General features: G+C 49.2%; 1 protein-coding gene across 1 annotated transcript in view; it reads left to right on the top strand.

Annotated features, from left to right (window-relative positions):
- Nucleotides 1–19305, top strand: part of GRID1 (glutamate ionotropic receptor delta type subunit 1) — a 346899-nt gene extending 327594 nt beyond the window's left edge. The window contains exons 11-13 of the mRNA XM_055537983.1: nt 2575–2741; nt 7345–7585; nt 18676–19305. Coding sequence (XP_055393958.1) covers nt 2575–2741; nt 7345–7585; nt 18676–19104 — 837 coding nt within the window. The 3' untranslated portion in view covers nt 19105–19305. The remainder of the gene's footprint in view (nt 1–2574; nt 2742–7344; nt 7586–18675) is intronic.
- Nucleotides 19306–22631: the final 3326 nt, after the last annotated feature.

The raw sequence follows: 22631 nt of genomic DNA, 5'->3' as shown, positions 1-22631 counted from the left end.
TGGCGTCATCCTGTAGATTAGGGGCTAGCCACATGCTTCTCGAGGAAGTTATATGGTAATAAATGTAGGCCCCGTTTCCAAACAGGGAGAGTGAGTGTTTGTGGTCATTTGGAAACTCAAGTAGGAGGACTTCTATCTTCTTGCCCTGACTCCCTTCCCGGTTAGCAGGGATTTGTAGCTGAGATGTCAGCTTCCCTCCCATATGTTTTCTGCATTCTCAGCTTAGGCAGCAGGACTATAGATGCAGCTTCCTTCAGACATCTGTGCTCACCTGTCTCTTAGAACAAACTGGAACCACAGATGCACGTGGCTTGACGGATCCAAGTGGCCCATTAAAATGGCCATAACAGGCTTTTGTCAGAGTCAGTTTCCACTCGAGCTGGGCCAGCTTATTTCTTTCTCCTTCTTGGGACATCACTTGAAACACAGAATCGAACTTGATCTTAATTCTTCCTTCAGCATGACACGCCCTTCTGAAAGCGTGCAAATAACAATGTCTGATTGTCATGCTGAATTGTGAACATGGGTTATGAAATGCTCCAGAGTTGGGTGGAAGCCTAATATTAGGTCATAAGTCAACATTTTGTCGAGAAACTTGGTTACTAAGAGGTGGAAAATGTATATCTTTTCATGAGAAAACATGTTTGCCAGCAGGAAAAAATTTCAAAGACTGTTATCTTCCCATGTGGAAGGAGAGAGATGAGTGTAATTTTGCAACCTGGGTCAATGCCCTTTAGGGACTGCTGAAATTGACTTGACCAAGGAAAGAGGCTCTGAGGTAATATTTGGATTGTTCCCTGAGGTGAACATCAATGGGTGGCATGGTGTGTGTCATTTCTTACAAGGTCGTCAGGCACAATTGTGTGAATGGCTATTCCTGGCAGAGGGAGGCCACCACACTCTGTCCACAAATCCTTCAGATGGAAAATTCCTGAGGAGGAGATAAGCCATCATCCCTGGTGGCTCAACTGATAAAGAACTCACTTGCCAATGCAGGAGATTTAAGAGATGTGGGTTCAATCCCTGGGTCAGGAAGATCCCCTGGAGAAGGAAATGGCAATGCACTCCAGTATTCTTGCTTGGAGAATTCCATGCACAGAGAAGCCTGGTGGGCTACAGTCCGTGAGGTCACAGAGAGTCAGACACAGCTGAGCACACATGCCCCATGGCCCATGGGCACTTAGGGTCCCCAAAGAAGCAAAATTTAGACAGACTTCATCTAAGCAGCTATGGCATTCTCTGGAAAATCTCAGTGGACAGGAAGACTCAATTGAACAAAAGCAGGAAAGTGGAATAATACCCCTGACAGTGTCACGAGGCTTGTGGCTTCCCAGCTTGACCTGCGATGTTTCAGCCCCGTCAGCACCTCAGACTGGGATCTTCTAGCATCTAGTATGAGCTGGAGTAGGAAAGAAGAGGGCACAAGGTGTCTTGTCTGTTCACTAGAGAATTGAAACCAGGCTCTTTCCTTCACTGAGAACCTGATACTCTGTTTTAAGCTGGCCAAGTGACAATGTCTAGCTTGCATTTTCTTCCAAAAAGCGAGCAGCTCACATTCCTTATGAGTGCCTAAACTCCAGGCCAAGTCAGGATTATGGCTCAGGGAGTGGTGCTAGTGGTGAAGAACCAACCTGCCAGTTCAGGAGACATAAGAGACAAGGGTTCGATCCCAAGGTCAGGAAGATGCCCTGGAGAAGGGCATAGCAACCCACTCAGTATTCTTGCCTGGAGAATCCCATGGACAGAGGAGCCTGGCAGGTTACAGTCCATAGTGTTGCAAAGAGGTGACATGACTGAAGCAACTTAGCACACTTGCATAGAATTTAAAGTCTGCTATGGATGGGTGTGATGGAAAAGGACATGAGCTGTGGCCGAAGGCAAGTTCCTGATGGAATAATCTGCCACTGTTGTGTGGGTATAGAGATACTGACACCAGAAATCTGTTCTTGTGTGTGAATGCGAACCTACAGGTGTGTGTGTGTGTGTGTGTGTGTGTGTGTGTGTACACTCTTGTGGCGCCATAACAATCAAGACCCTATCCTTAATGGATTCCTCCCCAGGCAGAGGAAGTCTGTGACTTAGATACCAAGTTGCAGCTACTCAGGGACACTGATCCTAGGGCTGTCTCCCTTCTTCTCCTAAAGCAGGGTTCAGTCAAGTTCTAAGTGGAAATTAAATGAATACTATTGTGCAGCCCTCTACATCGCTGATCAAGAAATTTCAGTTCCCTGGGGTCAGACTTTCTGCAGTCTCCAAGGGGAGCTTGCTAATCTGAGAAACAGGTACACGCCGCTGCAACCAGGGGCTAGCTTAGAGCCACGTATAGCTCACCTTACCCATGTCTTTCTGGAGATGTGCAGAGATAGCATCCCATCCTTCTATGTCCAATCGCAGTGAGTGGCATCAACCAGGGGTGGACTCTGCAGATCCGAAAATAGAGTTTGCTGTGCCAGCTGACTGGGCAGGAGAACCGTTCAGGAGGGTCCCCAAATCCAGCCATTGAGATTTCTCGCTGCTCAAAACTAATACGGAAGGCCAGGTCTGCCTAACCGCAAGGTGATTTTGGTCTTGCAGGCAAAGAAGGGGAACTACGCCTTTCTCTGGGATGTAGCCGTGGTGGAGTATGCAGCGCTGACGGATGATGACTGCTCTGTGACCGTCATTGCCAACAGTGTGAGCAGCAAGGGCTATGGCATCGCCCTGCAGCACGGCAGCCCCTACAGGGATCTCTTCTCGCAGAGGTAGGCGTGGTCAGTGAGGAGAGGCCGACAGCACCTGTGCCGGGGTGGGGTTTAACCTTCGTTCAGGGCATGAGAGCCAACACAAACTTGGTGATTCACCACGTTTTCTTCAGCGCCGACTGTGCACCAACGCATGCTCCTCCCCACACCACATCCCCACATCATCCTGGGCCAGGTCCTAGAGTAAAAAGAGGAAGTGTATGTTGCCTTCCCATGAAGCTGCATTGTCTTAGTGGAAGCTGAGATGTAAGCAGGCAATGCTGGAACAGGGCAGTCAGAGAGATATTCTGGGGGTGGAGGAGGGTAGAGGAGGGCATCTGCCCAGACCCAGAAGACCAGGGAGGACTTCCCGGAGGAGGTGGCACCTGAGGCCTGAAGATTGAATAGGAGTTAGCTGGAGATAGCTAGTAATTTAAAATTAAATGAAAGATTAATTGGATCTGGCAAGGTCACAGTGATAACTTCTTAAGATAAATGTTAAATGGGACAGGTTGGTGTAGAGATGTGAACACAAGTGGGGCCAGAGAAGCAAATTGACTCCATATTCACCTGCACAAATTGACTCCATATTCACCTGCACAGGGCCTGAGGGAGCAGGTGCTGCCTGCTGTGGCAGGAGAGGGACCTGGCCCTCATTGCCTGCCGCCTCCCCATCCTGTCCAGACCAGCTTCCGGGTAATTAACACTAGCAATGGTGTGCATATTGGGGGAAGGTGGGGGAACAACAATGGCACCCCACTCCAGTCCTCTTGCCTGGAAAATCCCATGGATGGAGGAGCCTGGTGGGCTGCAGTCCATGGGGTCGCGAAGAGTCGTACACGACTGAGTGACTTCACGTTCACTTTTTCACTTTCATGCATTGGAGAAGGAAATGGCAACCCACTCCAATGTTCTTGCCTGGGGAATCCCAGGAGCAGGAGAGCCTGGTGGGCTGCCGTCTATGGGGTCACGCAGAGTCAGACATGACTGAAGTGACTTAACAGCAACAGGGGGAACAACACTGTAGACAGGAGTGTTCTGGACTAAGCAAAGACCCGTAGACCTCATCCACCGGCAATGAATATGCCGATCTAGTTTGCATTGGCCTCTTTACTTCCTCTTTAGACTTTTCCGGTGCAAGTCCATCCCTTGAGCTTAATCTTCTCTGGGTTCTTGGGCGTGATCAAGTCTCCAAGTGCTCGGTCTGGACACCTGGCCAGCCTCCTTGAGGAAGATAGTGTCTTGTCATCCATTTCTTGCTCCCCCGTAGGAACTTTCCTTAGTCTTTGATCAGGTTACCTGGCCCCACCGAGAGAGTGTAGGTGAAGAGCATGGGTGAGCTTGGTGGCCTTTTCCAAGGAGCCAGCCTGCTAACAGGGGCTCTTGTCCCCAGGGATGTCTAAGCCCACCACTCACGTATGTGTGTGGGGAGATATCCTGGCTAGTGAGGGAGCAGAACAAGACCTCTGCCTTGATCTACCAAAATCCAGACTGTGGCTAAATCATCCAGGTGAAAAGGCCAGGGGGCACTGGGGTTTAGGGGCAGCCCCCACTTGCCTGGTGAGCACATGCTTTCCAGAATTGGAAGAGCGTCCACTTGGAGGGGCCAGAGTTTCTAAAGACCACTCATTTAACATCCTGAAGCTCAGAGAGGTAACGTGTGCCGAGGGCGGCTCAGGCAGCTACTGGCAAAGTTGAGAGGAGAAAGCAGGTCCTCCAAGCCCATGCTGTGCCCTTGTGCTGTCAGATCTGAGACTTCCTACCTCCTCCTACCTCCTAGATGTCGACCAGGCTCTTCTGACCATGAGCACCCAAGCCTAAACCCCATCAGGGGAAAGCCGAGGAGGAGGGCCTGCAACACATTCGTCCAGTGGCTTGTTTGCAAAACTGGGAAAAGGGGTAGAACTAACTAAGTTCAATGAGGCTTGGGGGTTTTCGCTAGAACTTAATCAAATGTGTATCCTCTGCCTCCCTTTGCTCCCCGGAGCAGAGAAGGGTGACATATGAGAGAAGGAGGGGTAGTGGTTTATCAGTTGCTTGGATTAAGGCACAAAGAAAGGATGGCTTTGCTACAAGATGTATAAGACAATGGCGTTCTTGAGGTTTACCCTATTTGGTTTTCTGAGAGGGGGTGGTCAGGGAATTCCCCAGGCCATCTACCTGTGATCACCTCTCTGAAGCAGATGGTAAGGGGGCTTGTGGGACCAGCACAACAGCATCAGCACCACCAAGACAGCTAATGTGCCCCAAGATAGTGCTCACAGAAGTGCAGGGTCCCCACCACAGAAGGCGTACAGTCCCCATGCACTCAAACTGCTCAGAGATCCCTTGAAAGTCTACTGAAGTGAACACTGACACGCCGGAGAGGAGAAAGCTTGGTTCTCAGCTAGATCGTTCAGTGGACATGAACAGCAGTGGCTAGTCCCGTTCCTGTGATATTTCAGCAGGAAGTGATTCATCACTTCCTGCTTTCATCAGAAGGCCACGTGCTCTGTGCCTGTAAGTAACTGCCCCCGTGGACTGTGCTGGCCCCCTGAAGTATTGTCCTTCCTGGGCTGCAAACCTCCCCCACTTCCTTCACCTGGGGAGATGGGTTTGTACCTGGGGGAAACCCTCAGGACTTCAGGTTTCTGACTTACTGCTGCCAGTGATTCTTTAAGAGGCCCCATTATACGATTCAGGCAGAATGGTGAGCCGCCCCTCTGTGGGGCATGCCTGAGAGGAGGAAGATGGCAGGTTCAGAAAACAATGAATACTCCATGCCATTGACAAAAAAAGGGTCCTGTGGAAATAGCAGATCCTGGGCTTCTCTGGAATTTCTGTAGCCTTCCTTCCCTAAGTCCCAAGAACTAAGATATTTTCCTGAATACCAATGTGTGTTGCCTTGCTTTGGTAGAGGACTGGGTCTTTAGGCTACAGCGTGTGTGTGTGTGTGTGTGTGTGACTGGGGTTGAATGCTGTAGCCCTTTTGTGGACCATGGCGTGCAGAGTAGGCATTCAGCAAATGTTTAGCAACTTAATAGCCATTTATAGAGCACCTACTGTGTAGCAGGCTCCACGGCTATTGACTACAGGAAAGCACCTGCAATTATATCTGTCTGGAAAATAGAAGGACTGGCTTCAGGAAGTGGCTATTATCGCTCTGGTTTACTCACAGGCAGGAGTAGAGATTATTATGGTGTGCATTAGTTTAGCCTTGTTCCAGGAGTCATTCTGTGCCCATGGCTTGTTTTATCTTTCCTCTATTGCTTATGTATTTAAATTTTCCTTTGAATCTGCTTGTTTGTTTTTCTTTTATTCTTTGTTTTCCTATACATTGCCTTACATTCTTCCTGGAATAATATTGGGCATAAAAATGCATACAATTATAAAGAGCAGGAAGAAGGGAAGCGTCAGCAGAGTGAAGCTGCCTGCCTAACATCTCAGTTAGTGAGTGGAGGAGCAGGAACCCAGCCCTACGGCCCCTCTCTGGTCAGTCTCGCACACCCTAGGCTGGAACTGACTCTTGGAGAGGAGAGCAGGCTGACTGCATTTAGCAGCCTGGCATTCTGGAAAGAGCATGGCCCCCTGGGTCAGTGTGATCCAGCTCTGAGCAGCAGTTTTACTCCTTGCTAATTGCAACTGGGGACAATTATCTAGATTCTGAGCCTCAGGTCTCCCATCTGTAAACCTAGAAACTGATTTTCAGGCTGTTGTGAGGATTAAAACAATATAAAATGGTCAGTCCCTACTGCGTTCTCAGTGAAAGGTGGCTCATGTCAACATTGGATGGATGGGGCTGCGGGCCACCATGGCACCAGACTTCACTTTTCTATGCCTTCATTTTCCCCTCTGTAATAATGGGGACATGGAAGTAGCCTTCTCAAAGGCCTGGCTGAGAATTAAACAGTTTGTCAAGCACTTAGGAGATTTCCTGGCACATAGGTATGCAAAATTCATGTGAACTGTTGGCTCCTTGATGAGGTCTCACCACACCCCGCAGTACAGTCCATCCCATTGCACCCTTTCTTCACACCTCTACTTTAATTTTGTTGTATTGATCACAGCTTCTGTCTCTACACTGACTCATCTAATTATTTTAGTGTCCAAGTAGGTGTGTCTAGACTGTGCTCTCAGCAGCGTCGAATGTTGTACTTGACACAAACCAGATGCTCCTCAAATCAAATGAGTGAATAAATGAACGGTTTGTTGGATTCTAGCAGGAGAGACTTAGGATGTAGTGAATTGACATTTGAAAGAGAGCCTTTTAGCAGGTCCACAGTCTGAGTGTTTGCATCATCCATTCCTGTAATTTCCTGATTTTATCCTCAGAGTTTGCCCCAGGCTCCCACGTGAAGGATCCTTACATGGTTTGCTATTGGACTTGGTCCATGGGCAGTGGGACAGGGTGGGAGAGGACATGAGAGCTCTGAGGAGGAGAATGACAAAATCTGCTAAGTGCTTTGAGAACGGTGCTTTGACAGCAGAGTGGAGAATGAATTGGAAAGTGAAAAGCTGAGACAGAGAGCCACTCTGATGGTGCAGCATTGTCTGTGGAGGGGCCGGCACGGTGGGGAAGGGACCAGGGCCCCAAGCTTGTGTGGATGAGGCCAGCGCTGTGGCTCACATGGGGTGTATCTTGCAGGATCCTGGAGCTTCAGGACACTGGAGACCTGGATGTGCTCAAGCAGAAGTGGTGGCCGCACACGGGCCGCTGCGACCTCACCAGCCACGCCAGCGCCCAGGCGGATGGCAAGTCCCTCAAGCTGCACAGCTTCGCTGGAGTCTTCTGCATCTTGGCCATTGGCCTCCTCCTCGCCTGCCTGGTGGCTGCCCTGGAGTTGTGGTGGAACAGCAACCGGTGCCACCAGGAGACCCCCAAAGAGGTCCGTTTCCTGGGCCCTGCTTCTCCTTTCTGCAGCCTAGAGGCAGGAAAGGTCCCCTGGGCGACTTGGTGGGTGGTTCTCTTCCAGATAGTATTTGCCCAAACCACTTGTCTGCACACAGCAGTGTTTTATACTGGGGAATGGTGACATTGTTTTATTTTGTACTGAAAGCCACAGAACAAATGAAGGGGGTGTTTTCATGCTTGAACAAAATGCCAAGGCAGCAGGCATGGCCACTAAAGTCGTGTATCTATCTATAGAGCGGGTACAGCATGAGCAGCGCCAGAGAGCCCTTCCCCACCCTGCCCCGCCCATGTGCCTCCACCCTGACCTGGAGAGACCAGCTGTAGGGTAAGAGAGGAAACTGCATTCCTTCCTGGTTCTCCTTGTTCACCCAGGGCCACGAGCCCTGCTCTCCCAGCATGTTGAAGGGGGATCGGCTCCCGTCCCCTCATCATCCCTTCTTCCTCTCTTCCTCCTTGCAGGGCCCAGCCTTGCCTCTGTCCCTCCAGGGACACCCAGCACAGGGACCACTGTGGCTTTGTTCTGATTCCCGCTTCTGGGCACAGTTCCTTCCCTGTGTGTGCCAGCCACAGCTGATTCTGCCCTCCACACTTCCTTCTTTTGGGGTTTTGCTGGTTTTCAAGCTCAATATTTTTGGGGTATGGGGTGGCAGGGGTGGGGAGGGTGGAGTATAAAGTCCTCATGGAAGTTCTCTTGGAACCGATGCCCCTAAGGGAGGGTGGCAAGGTGAATCATTTGGTAATGATGCTCTCCTGGCGGAAGCTATACCCAGGCATGGTAGCACAAGCCCAGCCACTCCAGTGTACTGCTATCATTACCTGATACATACATCTCAGCTACTTCTTGAATCACAGCTTCGCTTATAAATGATGTTGACACAAGCAGGTGTAAATTTCAAACAAGGAGCAATGAAGTAACCAGCATCACGTTCAAAGAGGCAGCATCACCATGGACACCCTCTCTGCAGCCTAGAAAGGCTGGCTGGTCATGGGCCCATACCTCAGTCTGTAACAGAGTCCCTGGCATGGCTGGGAGTGAGGGCAGACCCACCTTTCATAGCAGACAGTGAGCTCTTTGCTGTCATGCTTAGATTTTCCTGGAAAGAGCTTGCTGTTAGATTCAGCATGTCTGAACTGTTCTGAGGACATCCATCTTTCTCTCACATCACCTGTAAACCTCCATGTAAAGGAATGCAAGGCTAGAGTTTCCCACAGACTCAGGGCTCTCCTGTCACTCCTGGGCCACAAGAGAGAAGGAAGGAAATATTTTGAGGAAATATTTGAGGAAGGCCCACTGAAAGGAACAGTTAATGATTCTGTCCTGAGCTTCTTTTGCTACTGGAAATGTTTCAGTGAAGTTGATAGCGAACGTCCCTTTGGTTAGGGGAGGAGGACAGGTTTTCCAGTTGGCTGAGCAACGCGCTGTCACGGAGGCACCGTGCTGGGACGTTGCAGGCAGTGTGGAGCCCAGAAGACACAGGCCCACTCCTCCAGAATGTCCCTTGCGAGGCAGGTTCTGTGAGAGGCAATTTTGTCTGCTTCCAGTCATGTCTCTTCGCATCCCCTGGTTCAGTATCTAGTGCCAGGTCCAGCCTGGACAACCCAGATGAATTGTCAGTGTGAGAGAGAGGTGACAGGGGGTCGGGGTGGGGAGGCAGGTGGGGGATTACTTGAGAGACATAGAAGGCAGAGGTGAAAGGAGAGGAAGACCAGGGAAAGCATGAGATGAGCTAGCTGAGAGGAACGGCTCCTTTCTTGTCTGAAAAGTTTCCCATCTTCCTATTTGGCTTCTACACAAGCCTAGGATCTCAGACCCAAGAGGATGCAGTGCTTAGAAAACATGAAACTTTCTGCCCAGGGACGCTTGCCTGCTCCAGATAGGAAATAGAGTCGATGCAGACGCAGGTTGAATAAAACACAGCTGCCTTTCCTCCAGCCCATTTGAGTGTTACATGGTAAAAGGAGGGAATGCTCCAGTTTTCTGAGTTTCTGGTTTTCAAATGAAATTTCTGCCTTCCTCTCTCCTTCTTCCTTTAACAAGTATGCCTATAAGGACACAGTCTCTGTCCTTAGGGGGCTTACCTTCGTGTGGGCAGATGTGGCAGAGGTCAGCCAAGTGGTTTCCATTGTCCATTGATCAGGGCCATCCTGGAATGAACTACAGGTTCCATCCAGGGCTTGGGGGCACCCAGCCCAGATGGGACATGGTAGAGTTACAGAGGGTAGCGATGCTGGTTAGTGAAGAGTTCCTGGGGCTTGGGGTTGTTAGAATTGAGTGATGACGGATCAGTACTGATCCTCAAGCTGAAGAGGAGGAGATGTTGCCTTTGGGGTAGGGTGACCAGCATGGGGTAGACAGAGTCATCACACCTCCCGGAGCTCTGGGCCATCAGCAAGGAAATTCAAGTAGAGGAGGCTAGAGTGCAAAGCAGAGACTTGCTCTAAAGGACTAGATGCCAGGCCAAAGATTTTATAGCTCATCACAGGCAACAGGAACCAGGAAAGGGGTTGAGACAACAGATTTTAGAGGCATATATTTAAAACCTTTGACAAATAATGATGGTATTTAATCCAGAACTACTTTGTGTTACTGGTTGCCTGTATTTTATGGAGCAGCATTTGCAATTAGGTGAGAGTGTCTGCTTGAGCTTAGAATGCTTCATTTTGGGCCATTGGCCATATTTCTTAAAAGCCAGAAACCTGTCTTTGGGTGGAGTCCTAGTCGTATTTAACAGCTTATGCTGCGACGTCTTCAGAGTTTAGACACCTACTTGGAGAAGAGTAGTAATGTACGTTCAGCCTCTTAATATTCATGTGGATTTGAGGTCATATTTTTTTCTAAGGAATCAGACGATTATGTAGTTATCCAGTGCAGGTGAGTGCACCCCGTTCCGCAGATGCAGTAAAGAGCCACCCTGTAGATTTATGGGGGAAGTGGAGCCGTTGCTCTGAAAATAAAATATTCATGAAATAAAGATGAGAACTGCACAAATGAGGGATGACATGAGAAGTGGGGGAATGAATCGTCTGTCACTGGGCTGGGAGCTTGGAATTCTTGTTGCTTCTGGCCGTGTCTGCTCTCCCCAAGGCCGTGCTTCCACTGCAGACATGGGCTGACAGAGGCAGGGCAGGGGCCAGGCAGTAGGGGCGGAGCAGCAGCCAGGCTCCTCTATCCTGGCCAGTGGGCTGGCTTTTATCTGCAGACTCCCACAATGCGCTCCTGCTCTCCGGGGGAGATTCGTTGCTGGGAACATTCCCCTCAAATGAACACCTTTCCCCACCTCCATCCTCGAATGCTTCTTCAACTGCATGTAGAGACTTCCTCTCCTGCATCTTTGCCCTCTTCCTTTATGCCAGCTTCACAGTGTTGCTCTGAGGTTCAACGAGGGATGATATAAAAATTTCCTTAATCGGCATCTGACCCTTGGGAATGTGCTTGGTGGACGGTGCCCAAGTGGTTGCTCCCTCTCAAGGACCCTGTGATAGGCCGAAAGGACTGTGAGGAAGAGGAGTCACATCTTAGGGTACCTTCTGTATACCAGGAAAAGTGCTTGTTATCTTTTTCTTTTTATTGGATTAAAACATGAAATACTTATTTCAGAGTTTCTGTGGGTCAGGAGCCCAAGTGGAGTTTAGCTGGGTCTTCTGTCTCAAGGTCTCTCGCTTGATGTAATCAAGTTGTTGAGCAGGGCTGGGGTCTCCTGGGAAGGCTCTGCTGGGGAGAGATCCACTTCCAAGCTCACTCACATGGTTGTGGACAGGATTCAGTTCCCTGTGGGCCATTGGGCTGAAGGCTGCCATCTCTGTTGTTGCTTCTCAGATGCAGAGAGGTTAAGAAGCCTTCCCAAACCAGACTTGGGATCCGCCTCTGTGGCACTATTAGAAATATAGACCCCCAGGTCCCACTCCCTGGATTCAAAACTGAACCTGGGTCTTTTTTTTTTCCCCCAAGGCCCCCACCTGAGTCTCAGGTTCCCATGTTATCTTCTTCACTCTTTTGATTCTCTTCCACAACATTTAAGGAAGGCGTCCATGTCCCTGGAGAAACAGGACTCAGAAGTAGTAGGGGCAGAACTGGAATAGGGATTGTGTGTCCGCCTCTGGGCCTGGCTTTTCCAGATGGCTTGGGGATGAAGGGTGTAACTGAGAACTCTTCCTAAGCCAGAATCCTGGCTTCTAGCTAGGTATTTACATCCTCTGAACCCCAGAGGGATTAGGTTTAGCCCCAGTCCAGAAGGGTTCAGAGATTCTGACTGTTGAGCCTGGCCCAATAGCTACATTGCTACTATCGGATCTCTTGGCATGAGGCTAAGAAAGTGAGTGTGTGTGCCTTTTAGTAAGAGGTCACTGAGCACTTATCATACACCAGTATGTATATCAGAACCAACTCACACATCACTCCCCTCTGTAAAACCTCCCCTTGCCCATCGCCATGGGCCTCCTTACCTCTCTGTGTATACACTCATGTTGGGTGTGATTCGAAATTGCAGCTGATGGTTTACCTGCCTGTCTCTGCTTTAAGTCTGTTGGCACTTCTCCACCTCTGCATTCCCATCACTTTGTTCAGTCTCTGGAACAATGAGACCTCTCATTAAGGGTCATGAATATAAAATATCGAGCACTTTCTATGTGCCAGGGGCCAAGATGGATGCTTCATGAGGAACATTAGCTCCTCTGGTAGTAGGAGCTCCAAAGTGTTTACTGAATGAGTGAACCAGTCTGGGATCCTATAAAGAAAACGTTATTAATGTTAAATTGTTGTAGAGTCATTGCACCTGGATCAATGGCTTTCCGTTCTGGCTGCACATCAGAGGTGATCCATCCTGGAGCTTTTTAGAAATACAGATACCTGGGCTCCATTCTCCAAAGGGTTGTATTAGGCAGTTGAGGACAACTGTAATTTCTAGAAGCTGCCCATGTGCTTCTGATAGCCTGCCAAGGAGGAAAACTACTGCTTTACACTGTCAGGCCAAGGGGAAGTTGAGCGGAAAACAACTCAAGGTTTGGAACCAGGCACACGTGGGCTGTCATCCCGGTGCTCCATTTATCGTAGAATTGTGTATCCTCAGGTAAGTCCCCTTACACCATGTGTACCTGCTGCTACTACATATGATGGGAGGTGTCTATCGACTCCCTCCTTTCACAGTCCTCCTCTACAAAATCTGCAATTAAGCTCACCAGAATTCTTTCCTACAACATTCTGAAACAGGGGTCCCCAACCTCTGGGATCTGATGCCTGATGTTCTGAGGTGGAGCTAAGGTAGTAATAATAGAAATAAAGCGCACAATAAATGTAACGACCTTGAATCATCCTGAAACGCTTCCCCGCAGATCCATGGAAAAATTGTCTTTCATGAAACCGGGCCCTGGTGCCAAAAAAGTTAGGGACTGCCCATCATACCCTGTGGCCACTTCACTGACTTAAAGTCCAGCTTCTTTGCTTTTACCCAATCATTACTCTCAGACTTCCAGCCAGTCCTTTGGGCTTGAGCAATTCTTTGGAGCAATACTTAAGAAGATCACATTGATGTGTTTCTCCCAGTCCTTTGAGTCTTATTTACCACCTGGTTGGTCTGCGGTAACAGGAGATCACCTCCTACAACTATCCTTGTCACGTGGGAAGTCCCTAATCCCATTTTGTTCCTGCCTAACTTAAAGTAGGAGCCGTTGGACTCCAAACAAAATCGGTTCTAATGAGTCCCACGTGTAACCTACTGTTACATAGATGATAGTTTAGTTAATTACCGTTTTCCAGTACAATGTTTTATTTCCACATTGCTGAACAGCGGCTCAATTACCGAACTTTCTCTCTCTTCAAGACAATGCCTGCGAGAGGGTCTCCAGTAACCTCTGCTGGTGCATGAGCTATCATATTTAATGCCAACACAGAGCTGGAATTCAGCAGGATTCATGAATAAATGCCATCAGTGAATTTTATGTCCTATTCAGGGCTGTTTGACTAGGTCAGTTACCTCCAGTAAATTAATGAATGCAGCAGCAAGCTTCTGAGTCTCTTTCCACAGCTGGCATTACCTGGTTGAACACCGAAACCTTGAGATAATGAGGATGTAAACTGATGTAGTGCACATAAAAAAGTCCATTATTTGAATTTGCATAACATAATAGAATGCCCCATTTTGTGTAAAATATAGATAATTATTCAAATCACTCCTGCCTCTTTCCTTGAGCAGGCAGATTATGTCTGCCTCCTGTTTCCTTGGCCAGGAGGGCACCAGAAATGACTTCATGTAGGCTCAATCTGGTCCAAGAAGACAGTGTTTTCAGAGTTTCCAAAGAAGGTGGTTTTCTCCCGTTGTCTGCACTTCCCCTCTGGCCTCCTAACCAGATGCCTGATGGAACATATTGGGAGACTCAAAAATGGGCCATATGTGTTTTCCAGGGAGGTATTTGCCTTGTGTGTGTTAGTGTCTCAGTTGTGTCTGACTCTTTGGTAGACTGTAGCCCACCAGACTCCTCTGTCCATGGGATTCTCCTGACAAGGATACTGGAGTGGGTTGCCAGTTTCTTCTCCAGGATATCTTCCCTACCCAGGGCTCGAATCCGGGTCTCCCACACTGCAGGCAGATTCTTTACTGTCTGAGTCACCAGGGAAGCCTACTCATTTTCCTGTCCAGTTAAACATCCAACGTAGGGAGCTCAAGATGGCACCCTCTTCTTCCAGGTGTGACTTTGTGTTGGGTCTGCCAATAGTAATGGGCTTCCTAGGGGGTGCACCGGTAGAGAATCTTCCTGCCAATGTAGGAGACGCAGGAGACTCAGGTTCCATCCCTGGGTCAGAAAGATCCCCTGGAGTAGGAAATGGCAACCCACTCCAGTATTCTTGCTTGGGGAATCTCAAGGAGGGAGGAGCCTGGTGGGCTATAGTCCATAGGGTTGCAAAGAGTCGGTCACGACTGAGTGACTGAGCAGGCACTACCCACAGTAATAGACTTTGAATAGAATGAGGTCCCACCTGTGTGGAGGGAATGGATTTCTTGACTGCCATTTGGAGCAGGAAGGTTGGCACGGAAAGTCTGTTCAATCAGAGTGGACGTTCTCTCTGTGTCTTGATGTGGAGGGGTTATAGGCTAATGAATAGCCTCAGTGGAAACGAGACCCACCGCAGGCTTTGCAGCCTCCTTGAAATGGCTTCATTTGTCCTTAATTGGAGGCAGGAAAAAATATGGATTTAAAAATACTACTTATTCAAGTGCTTTCTTTCCAAAATCCTGACTCTAGAGTAATTGGATGTTCTCCACATCCACACGGCGGTCTAGATCAGGGGCCCCAACCTCCAGGGTCTAACGCCTGATGATCTGAGGTGGAGCCGACGTAATAATAATAGAAATAATGCATACAATAAATACAATGCACTCGAATCATTCCAAAATCATCCCCCATGCCCTGGTCCAGGGAAAAATCGTCTTCCACAAAACCTGTCCCTGGCGCTAAACAGGTTGGGTACTGCTGGTCTAGATGCTTTGCTGTTACCTGGCCAACCCCTCAGCGCTGTGATTATTATGCTAGACTCGCGCCTGTGCCCTACGTCTTTTATAACACTACCCACCAACCTCCTCTCCCTTGTCCTTCACTGCTAAAGGACTTCATCTTACAGACCTCGTTTGTTCACAAATGTTTCTTTGGAAGATGTTGGTTGGTTTGTCTTCCCCCAAAGCTCTCCTTTTCTCTGCTTGCCTGGCAATAGGTAAGAGGGCTCCCCTGTTCTCAACTCTCTGTCTCCCTCTGGCTTTCTTTGGCAGGAAGTTATCCCTTCTCTACCTATAGACCCCAACAACATGAGGAACATCTCCTGAATGCTTGTCTTGTCTGAGTGTTCCATTGACTATGAAAAGAAGGGTCAAGATCTCTTCTCTAAGAGAGAAGGGGGTCTTCCCTTGTAGCTCAGTCAGTAAAGAATCTGCCTGCAATGCAGGATCCCTGGGTTCGATTCCTGGGTCGGGAAGATTCCCTGAAGTAGGAAATGGCAACCCATTCCAGTATTCTTGCCTGGAGAATCCCATGGACAGAGGAGCCTGGTGGCTACATTCCACAGGGTTGCAAGAGTCAGACACGACTTAATGACTAAGCCACCACCAGCTCTTCTCTAAGGCCAGATTCCAGAGTGAATACAGCTGGGACCACGGCATTTACTTCCTACTCCAAATGAGTCTACTTTTAAACTACTTATTTCCATCCTCAAAAGGATTCTTAAAGCCCTGAAAAGAACATAGAAAGGAAGTAAAGGCAAGATTATGCAACTAACTAGTTCTTCCAGTGATCCCAGGACCACTTATTTGGTCTTCAATTTCCTTCATCAGCTAAAGCACTCAGCTTGTTTATTCTTCTAGCTTTGCTGGCTGCAGGGAGAAGGGAAGTTTGTATTATTAAACTTCAGAAATGACTGAAATTCTCCTTCACTTTCTCCAGCTTCCAGGCTTTCTGGTACCTGTCTTGTGTCCTTCATTTATTTTGAAGTGCAAATAGCCTGTAGATACAAATATTTACCAGCACAGCTGTGGCACTGGCTGACACACATGAAAACGCTGACCAGGAGCTCATCAGGAGCTCAGAGCAGCCGTGAGAAGCCTGGAGAAGCCTGCCCGGGCGACGCGCAAAAGTCCAGGCTTGTCTGGAGAGCTGGGAGGCAAGATCCAGAAGGGGGATCATGCAGTGCAAAGTTTCTTGAACTGTCGCCGTCATGGACCATCAAGCATCTTCTTTGTCTCTTTATCTCTTTGTTCAGAACTCAGATGCAGTTCTCTTGTCCTTACCTGGGTCATGGTCCTGCCTTTTGGCTACAGGTAGACAGGGAATGGCCACACTGTTATCCAGTGGGGGAAAAGCAGTTCCCAAAAGTGAAACAAAACAAAATAAAGTAAGGTCTTCTTGGGAAGGGAGAATTGATGCTTGATGGCTGTCAAACAGCCAGTGTCTAACATAAGAGTTTGTTGTTGTTCAGTCGCCAGGTCGTGTCCGACTCTTTGCAACTCCACGGACTGCAGCATGCCAGGCTTCCTGTCCTTCACTGTCTCCCAGAGTTTGCTCAAATACTCAAAAATGGAAACAAAGCATATAAACAACACAGGGAAAAGACCAAGATAGCACAGACCTTGGTTAACCATGCTATAACTTAATTAAGAAGAGAACTTGGATTTGGTTTGTTAACATTTTACAAACTGTTGAAGCAGTCCGTGAAAGATGTTGTATGTACCATATTTAGTCTAAGTAAAGCCCTAGTACCCTTCCCCCGATTCCACCCATTTGCCACCCAGACGTGTCCTATACTTGGAGCTGGTCTGCCAGCATCAGCAAGCTGAGCTCTGCTGTGTGGGGCTTCAATTCACTGGAATCCTGGCTCTGCCGATGGGACCATGTCAGTCATTTCTGATGTAAATTCTATCTGCAGTCCGATCTCCTCACCATAGTACCTTCACCCCCACACCAGTTGGCTTTCTTTATCCTCTTTTTCATGGCCTGGAATGAGCTCCTCATTGTTGTTCGAGTGTTGTCAGATTTCTTGTTCTGGGGAAGATAGCAGATCTCCCACTAGAAGCCAAGCCCTGTGTGCTGGTCATGACCTCAACAAGGTGGTAGAGAGAGCAGTGACCCTGCCTCCTCCAAACCAGGGGGCACTGGGAGCACAGAATGGACGCCAAAGGCAGCTTCCTTGCCTGAGTAAACCTGGGATGAGGCTTCACGGGGGTCAGACTTCCCCTCTGAGAGGGGAGCTCATGCCAGTTATTCAGGCTTGCTGCTTCCTGGGGAACCAGCCTTAGAGGAGCCCCGAGACTCACTGAACTGGCCCTTGGGTTTGTGTGGCTCCTTCTTTCTTCATCTGAAATCACATTCAGGGCTTTTACCTTTCATGGTTATTCCTAACGAGCGTAAGGGTCAGCAGGGGACAAGTTTCTCTCTCTGCTGTATGAAGACTGGCGTTAGACAGCCTGTGATGTCCTGTTTTGGAGCAAAGCTTCAACATGGTACTTCTCTTGGAGTTTGACACCAGGGACGCATAGGTGGAGGGACTAACCTTGCCTGACACATAGGCCCTAATGCTGCCTGAAAATGGGACTGCAGCTTCTAATACCTCATTGAGGGGTTGGTATGGCTCTTCCATGGACATCTGGTTTTGTACCCCAAGTCACTGGGGAGAAACTGAGGAAGTAGATATATAGTCTTTTTCTTTAAGGAGCTTTCAAGTAGTTTGGCCTCTTTGACTTATTCTGACATTGAAGACAAAATACCAGTGATATTTGTTCTGTTTCTTAAGCCAATAAATAATTGAACAAACAAAATATTTTCCTTGATACCATCCCCCTTACAGCGAAAGAGGTATACAATTCACTACATGGAGAATCAGCTGTGAGGGTCACCCATCTCGGCAGCCTCAAACCTTCACGATATCAGGAATGGCAGCTGATCCCGGGCAATTCCCTTTCCTCACCATCCCATACCCCATCCTCATCCAGGCCCCCAGCCACATGAGCTTCCAGACAGGGACAGGCCCCCTCCCCAGCATCTCTGAAGATTTCGTGTACTCCAGGCTTCCCATGCTGCTTCTGCTGCTCACTGGGCTTATGGCTTGGGGAGGCCATTGACCTTCCTGAACCCAAGCCTCCTTTTGTGTTCAGTGGGGATGATCACACCAGATCTTTTGAGCATTGTAAACACTAAATTGCAAATCCATGGGGCATATTAGGGGCTCAAGGACCACACCTTTTTATTTCCATGGGACTCCTTTCTTCCATTGCTTCTGCCAGTTGTTCAAAGCATCTTCTCCCAAGGGTTGCCTCTGGGTGTGATTGGTCCTGAGCAGAGTGCATTTGGGGGGCAAATGCTGCAAAGCCCTTCTTGCTGGGTCCTTGCTACCTGGGAGCAGTGTCCTAGGCTATTGTTATTCCAGGTAAGCAGGGCTGGCCATGCAGTTGGGGGAAGGTGGGAGGAACGGAGCCCCACTTGACCCTACTGCCCAGCAAGCTGCGGTCTCCAGCCTCCCAAAGTTTTTACAAAACCAGCTGGGGCTCCCGTTAGGGCTTGGCCTGACCCTCCTCCTGTGCTCTGCCTTAGGACAAAGAAGTGAATCTGGAGCAGGTCCATCGGCGCATGAATAGTCTAATGGATGAAGACATTGCTCACAAGCAGATTTCCCCAGCGTCCATTGAGCTCTCGGCCCTGGAGATGGGGGGCCTGGCTCCCAGCCAGGCCTTGGAGCCCACGCGAGAGTACCAGAACACGCAGCTCTCGGTCAGCACCTTCCTGCCTGAGCAAAGCAGCCACGGCACCAGCCGGACACTCTCATCAGGGCCCAGCAGCAACCTGCCTCTGCCACTGAGCAGCTCGGCTACCATGCCCTCCATGCAGTGCAAACACAGGTCGCCCAACGGGGGGCTGTTCCGCCAGAGCCCCGTGAAGACCCCCATCCCCATGTCCTTCCAGCCCGTGCCTGGAGGCGTCCTTCCGGAGGCCTTGGACACCTCCCACGGCACCTCCATTTGACCGCGCCGCCTGCCCTCCTGCCCGCCCATCCACCCACCCGACCAGCAGAGCTTTTTAATACCAGAAAACTACAACACAAACCACACACACGCGCGCGCGTGCGTGCGCGCACACACACACACACAGAGACTCTTTCATTTTTCTTGTATATACGTGTAAATAATGACAGAATGGAGTGGGGTAAAAGTGTATTTTGAATATTCCCAATTTTCGAAGTCAGTAAAAAAAAAAAAACAAAACCTGTATGAATGACTTTGTAAATTTTGTTCTATATGAATAAAATGGCAAATTACTTGTGATCATTCTGAAGTGCCAAAGAAGCCCCCTGTTCCTGGGCCTTTCCGAGGGCGAGGGCAGGAGGGGCGATCAGAAAAGGGCGCCCCCTGCTGGTGGAGAGGGGACGGTGACCGGCCAGTCCCTGTAGAGGAGCCCGGGGCGCTGCCTCCCTCCCTGTCTCATGGCTCCTGCCGTGTTCCTCTGCCCCTGGCCTTTTTCCCTTTAGTCCTCTCACGTAGATAAGGGGTGAGCCTCGAGCCAGCGTTGGCCTGACCCCTGGGTCCCTGTGTTGTAGAGGGATCCACTGTGCCAGTCAGCCTGGGACCGAGGAGGCTCCCGGGACCGGAGCTGTCCTCTTGGTCACCCCACTTCACATCGCGGTGTGCCGTGGGCCCGAGAAGCACCCAGGCCGATACAGCCGACTCTGAGGACTTGGAGGCCGACGTGTTCTAGGGTTATCCTGTTGGCCTTGTGTGTGTGTGTGTGTGTGTGTGTGTGTGTGTGTATGTGTGACTTTCTTTTCTTAATAAGAAGCATCCACAAGGAATCTGGGAGGAAGAGGGTGGGTTCCACCATTGCCTCAGGGAGGCTGAGCAGAGGTGGGCTTGGCTTCTCCCATGGGAATTGGAAGATGTGAGGTCTGGTGTGTGGACCAGGTGAGGCGGAGGGTGCGAGAAGCCAGGTAAGGGGAGAATATTCACTTGGGTGTGGGCCTGTGTTTTCAGGTAAAAGGATCCTGTTGGAGGAGTGGAGAGAGGTACTGCAGGTGAGCAGACTAGTGCTCTAGGGGATGCGAGTGCCCACAATAGACCAAAAGGACCATGTTCCTGCAGGTAAGAGGAAGCCTTGGCTCTTACAGAAAGAACAGTGTGACATGTGTGATGCGGAGATAAGTAATTCCCAACCTCCAGAGAAGAAGCTCCAAAGTGAAAGGATGTCTCTGGGTCTTAAACCCCGCCAACAGTCTGCCAGACAGGGCTGAAACCCAGCATGAGACTTCACGTCCTGCTTCGCCACCTGCTCCGAACCAGAAGCTCTCAGGCTGTCATCCAGCCCATGGCAGGGGCTGTCCTGGCTGAGGGCATTGTCTAGTCTCTGAGCTCTCCGGCTCTATCCCCGAGCTGATAAACCTGCTAGGAAATTCTGTTGCTTCAGGCTACGACGACCTGATACCCTGCCTCCCTCCATTGCCCTTTCTGGGGCAATGAAACTGTAGAATCAGGGAGAAGAAATGACTCTAGAAGCAGTCATTCAAGTGCTCTAAGCTGTATGTAACTATATGTAACTTTAGCTCTTTTTCTTCTGAAGACAAAGGTGATTCTGCTTTCCTAACCTGCCATGGTGCTGAACACACCCCACATCTGGCACCAAGAAGGGCGGGGCTCCCTCCCCCAGCAGTAATGGGGCGGGGCTGAGAGCTGGGGTCTGTGGTCCTGGAGAAATACAAAGTCCTGTTGATTGCCTCTCCTATAGCCCTGTGGAGTTACTCCAGAGATGTATTTATGAAGGTGATAACTAGCCTGGGATTGATTTCTTTCCCAAAGTCCCGTGTGACATGATTGAGCAGTAACGCACGGCTGCATCAGAGTCAGCTAAAAGCACCCTGGGAGGGGAGTGTTTATAATTATGTTATTTATCTCTGGATGCTGCGAATGGCCTGATACTCGTGCTACCAAGACAATCCATTGACATTCCTCTAATCAGAGCACGTAGAGTTTGGAGCCGGGTGCATGCAAGCAGGGAAGTTTAGGTGGGCTACAGTAATCCTGGGGCAGAACAGACTTCATTTTCTTTCCATCAGCACTTCGAGGGGGCCTTCCCTGGATGGTCAATTTTTTCATATATATATTTCTCTATTTTCTTAATCAAATTCTGGTCTCACTGCCTTATTTCACACTCAAGTCTGTTTTTATTTTCCCTGAAATGACCTGTCTTCTGGAGTATACCATGGGTGTCTTCTTGGGCAGTTTGCTTTGAATGGGTGTCAGGGAGAGGAGAGTGCTGGGGTGTGTGTGTGTGTGTGTGTGTGTGTGTGTGTGAAAGAGAGAGAGAATGAGAACAAGTGGATCTTTAAAGGAAAGGTATTTTGCTTATAAAAAAAAAATCTAAACAACTCATGGTATTATTCCTCGCCATGTTTATGTAATTAAAAAACAAAATCCTATCCTTGGCATAAGGGGAAATGGCTGATACTCAAGCAAGTTCTCTAGAAAAAAATTCCTCCCAACTCAGATTTCTGTGTCGGCTCAGAATGTATCTTTTTTTTTTCCTTCATGCTTTGCTCTTTGGATTTATAACTCTGTTTAGACTATTCCATACATTTTAGGTATATTTTGTGCCTTCAGATACTGCAAATAATAATCAGCATTTGGATTAAAGTTGTTTAATAATAAAACTTGACTTTGCTCCCTACCCTCTTCTTCTCTGGGGTGAAGAAATGCTATCTGTGTGTTCCTGGGCACCAGCTATACTCTGTCCCCTTGGTGTGGACTGCTGTGATAAGTTTCTCAGGCCAAGTGGCTCTCAGACATACCTGGGAGTGGAGGCGCATCCCCTCACCCAGTGTGTATGCAGAGCACGCCTCTCAGCTGGGCAGCAACGCGAGGGACAGGCTGAGAAGCGATTCTAGTGCTTGGTTGGCTGGACAGTTTCCTGCTATGTCTGACTTCTTGGAAAACGCCTAGAGAGAACCGGGACATGTTACATAGGGAAGTGTCCCCACAGCCTTGTGGGATGAGTACCCTTTTAAGAGTTGAGTGATTTTGTTTCTTCACTCAGATCTACACCCACTCTGATCTTGGAGAAGTTGCTTCCCTGTGCTTTGGCCTTAGGGTTAAGGCTCTGTCATGCTTTGAGGCCCTATAGCTTGGCTTTTCAATATTTGACCCTCAGATGGTCTGGGGTACCATTTTTCCAGTGAATATCCATATACCCAGTCATTTCTATGACCCTGGGATCACCAGTCTGGCCCTTGCACCTCCAGAGTCATATGCTCTCCAGTCCCACTACTTTGCATCACAAAGTTCCCCTCTGACTTTTAGGCCTTTGGAGGAGGAACAGCCTCCTGGCAGCCTTGGGCCAAACAGGGCTGACCTCAGGAGTTTGGTTTTCATAATCAACATCTCAGCTTCTGGAAACTGAAAGGAGCCTGTCTGGCCCTTGTCCTTCTGTCCCTGCACCAATGAGAGGCTTCTCCAATGTTGAGTGCAGGCTTGAGAGGCTGGGGGCAGGGAGGCATAGTACCCTCAGGC

This window comes from Bubalus kerabau, chromosome 1 (genome assembly GCF_029407905.1).
Source record: "Bubalus kerabau isolate K-KA32 ecotype Philippines breed swamp buffalo chromosome 1, PCC_UOA_SB_1v2, whole genome shotgun sequence".
Classification (NCBI taxonomy): domain Eukaryota; kingdom Metazoa; phylum Chordata; class Mammalia; order Artiodactyla; family Bovidae; genus Bubalus; species Bubalus kerabau.
Note: the sequence above shows the minus strand (reverse complement) of the source record. Positions and strands in the feature narration are given on the sequence as shown.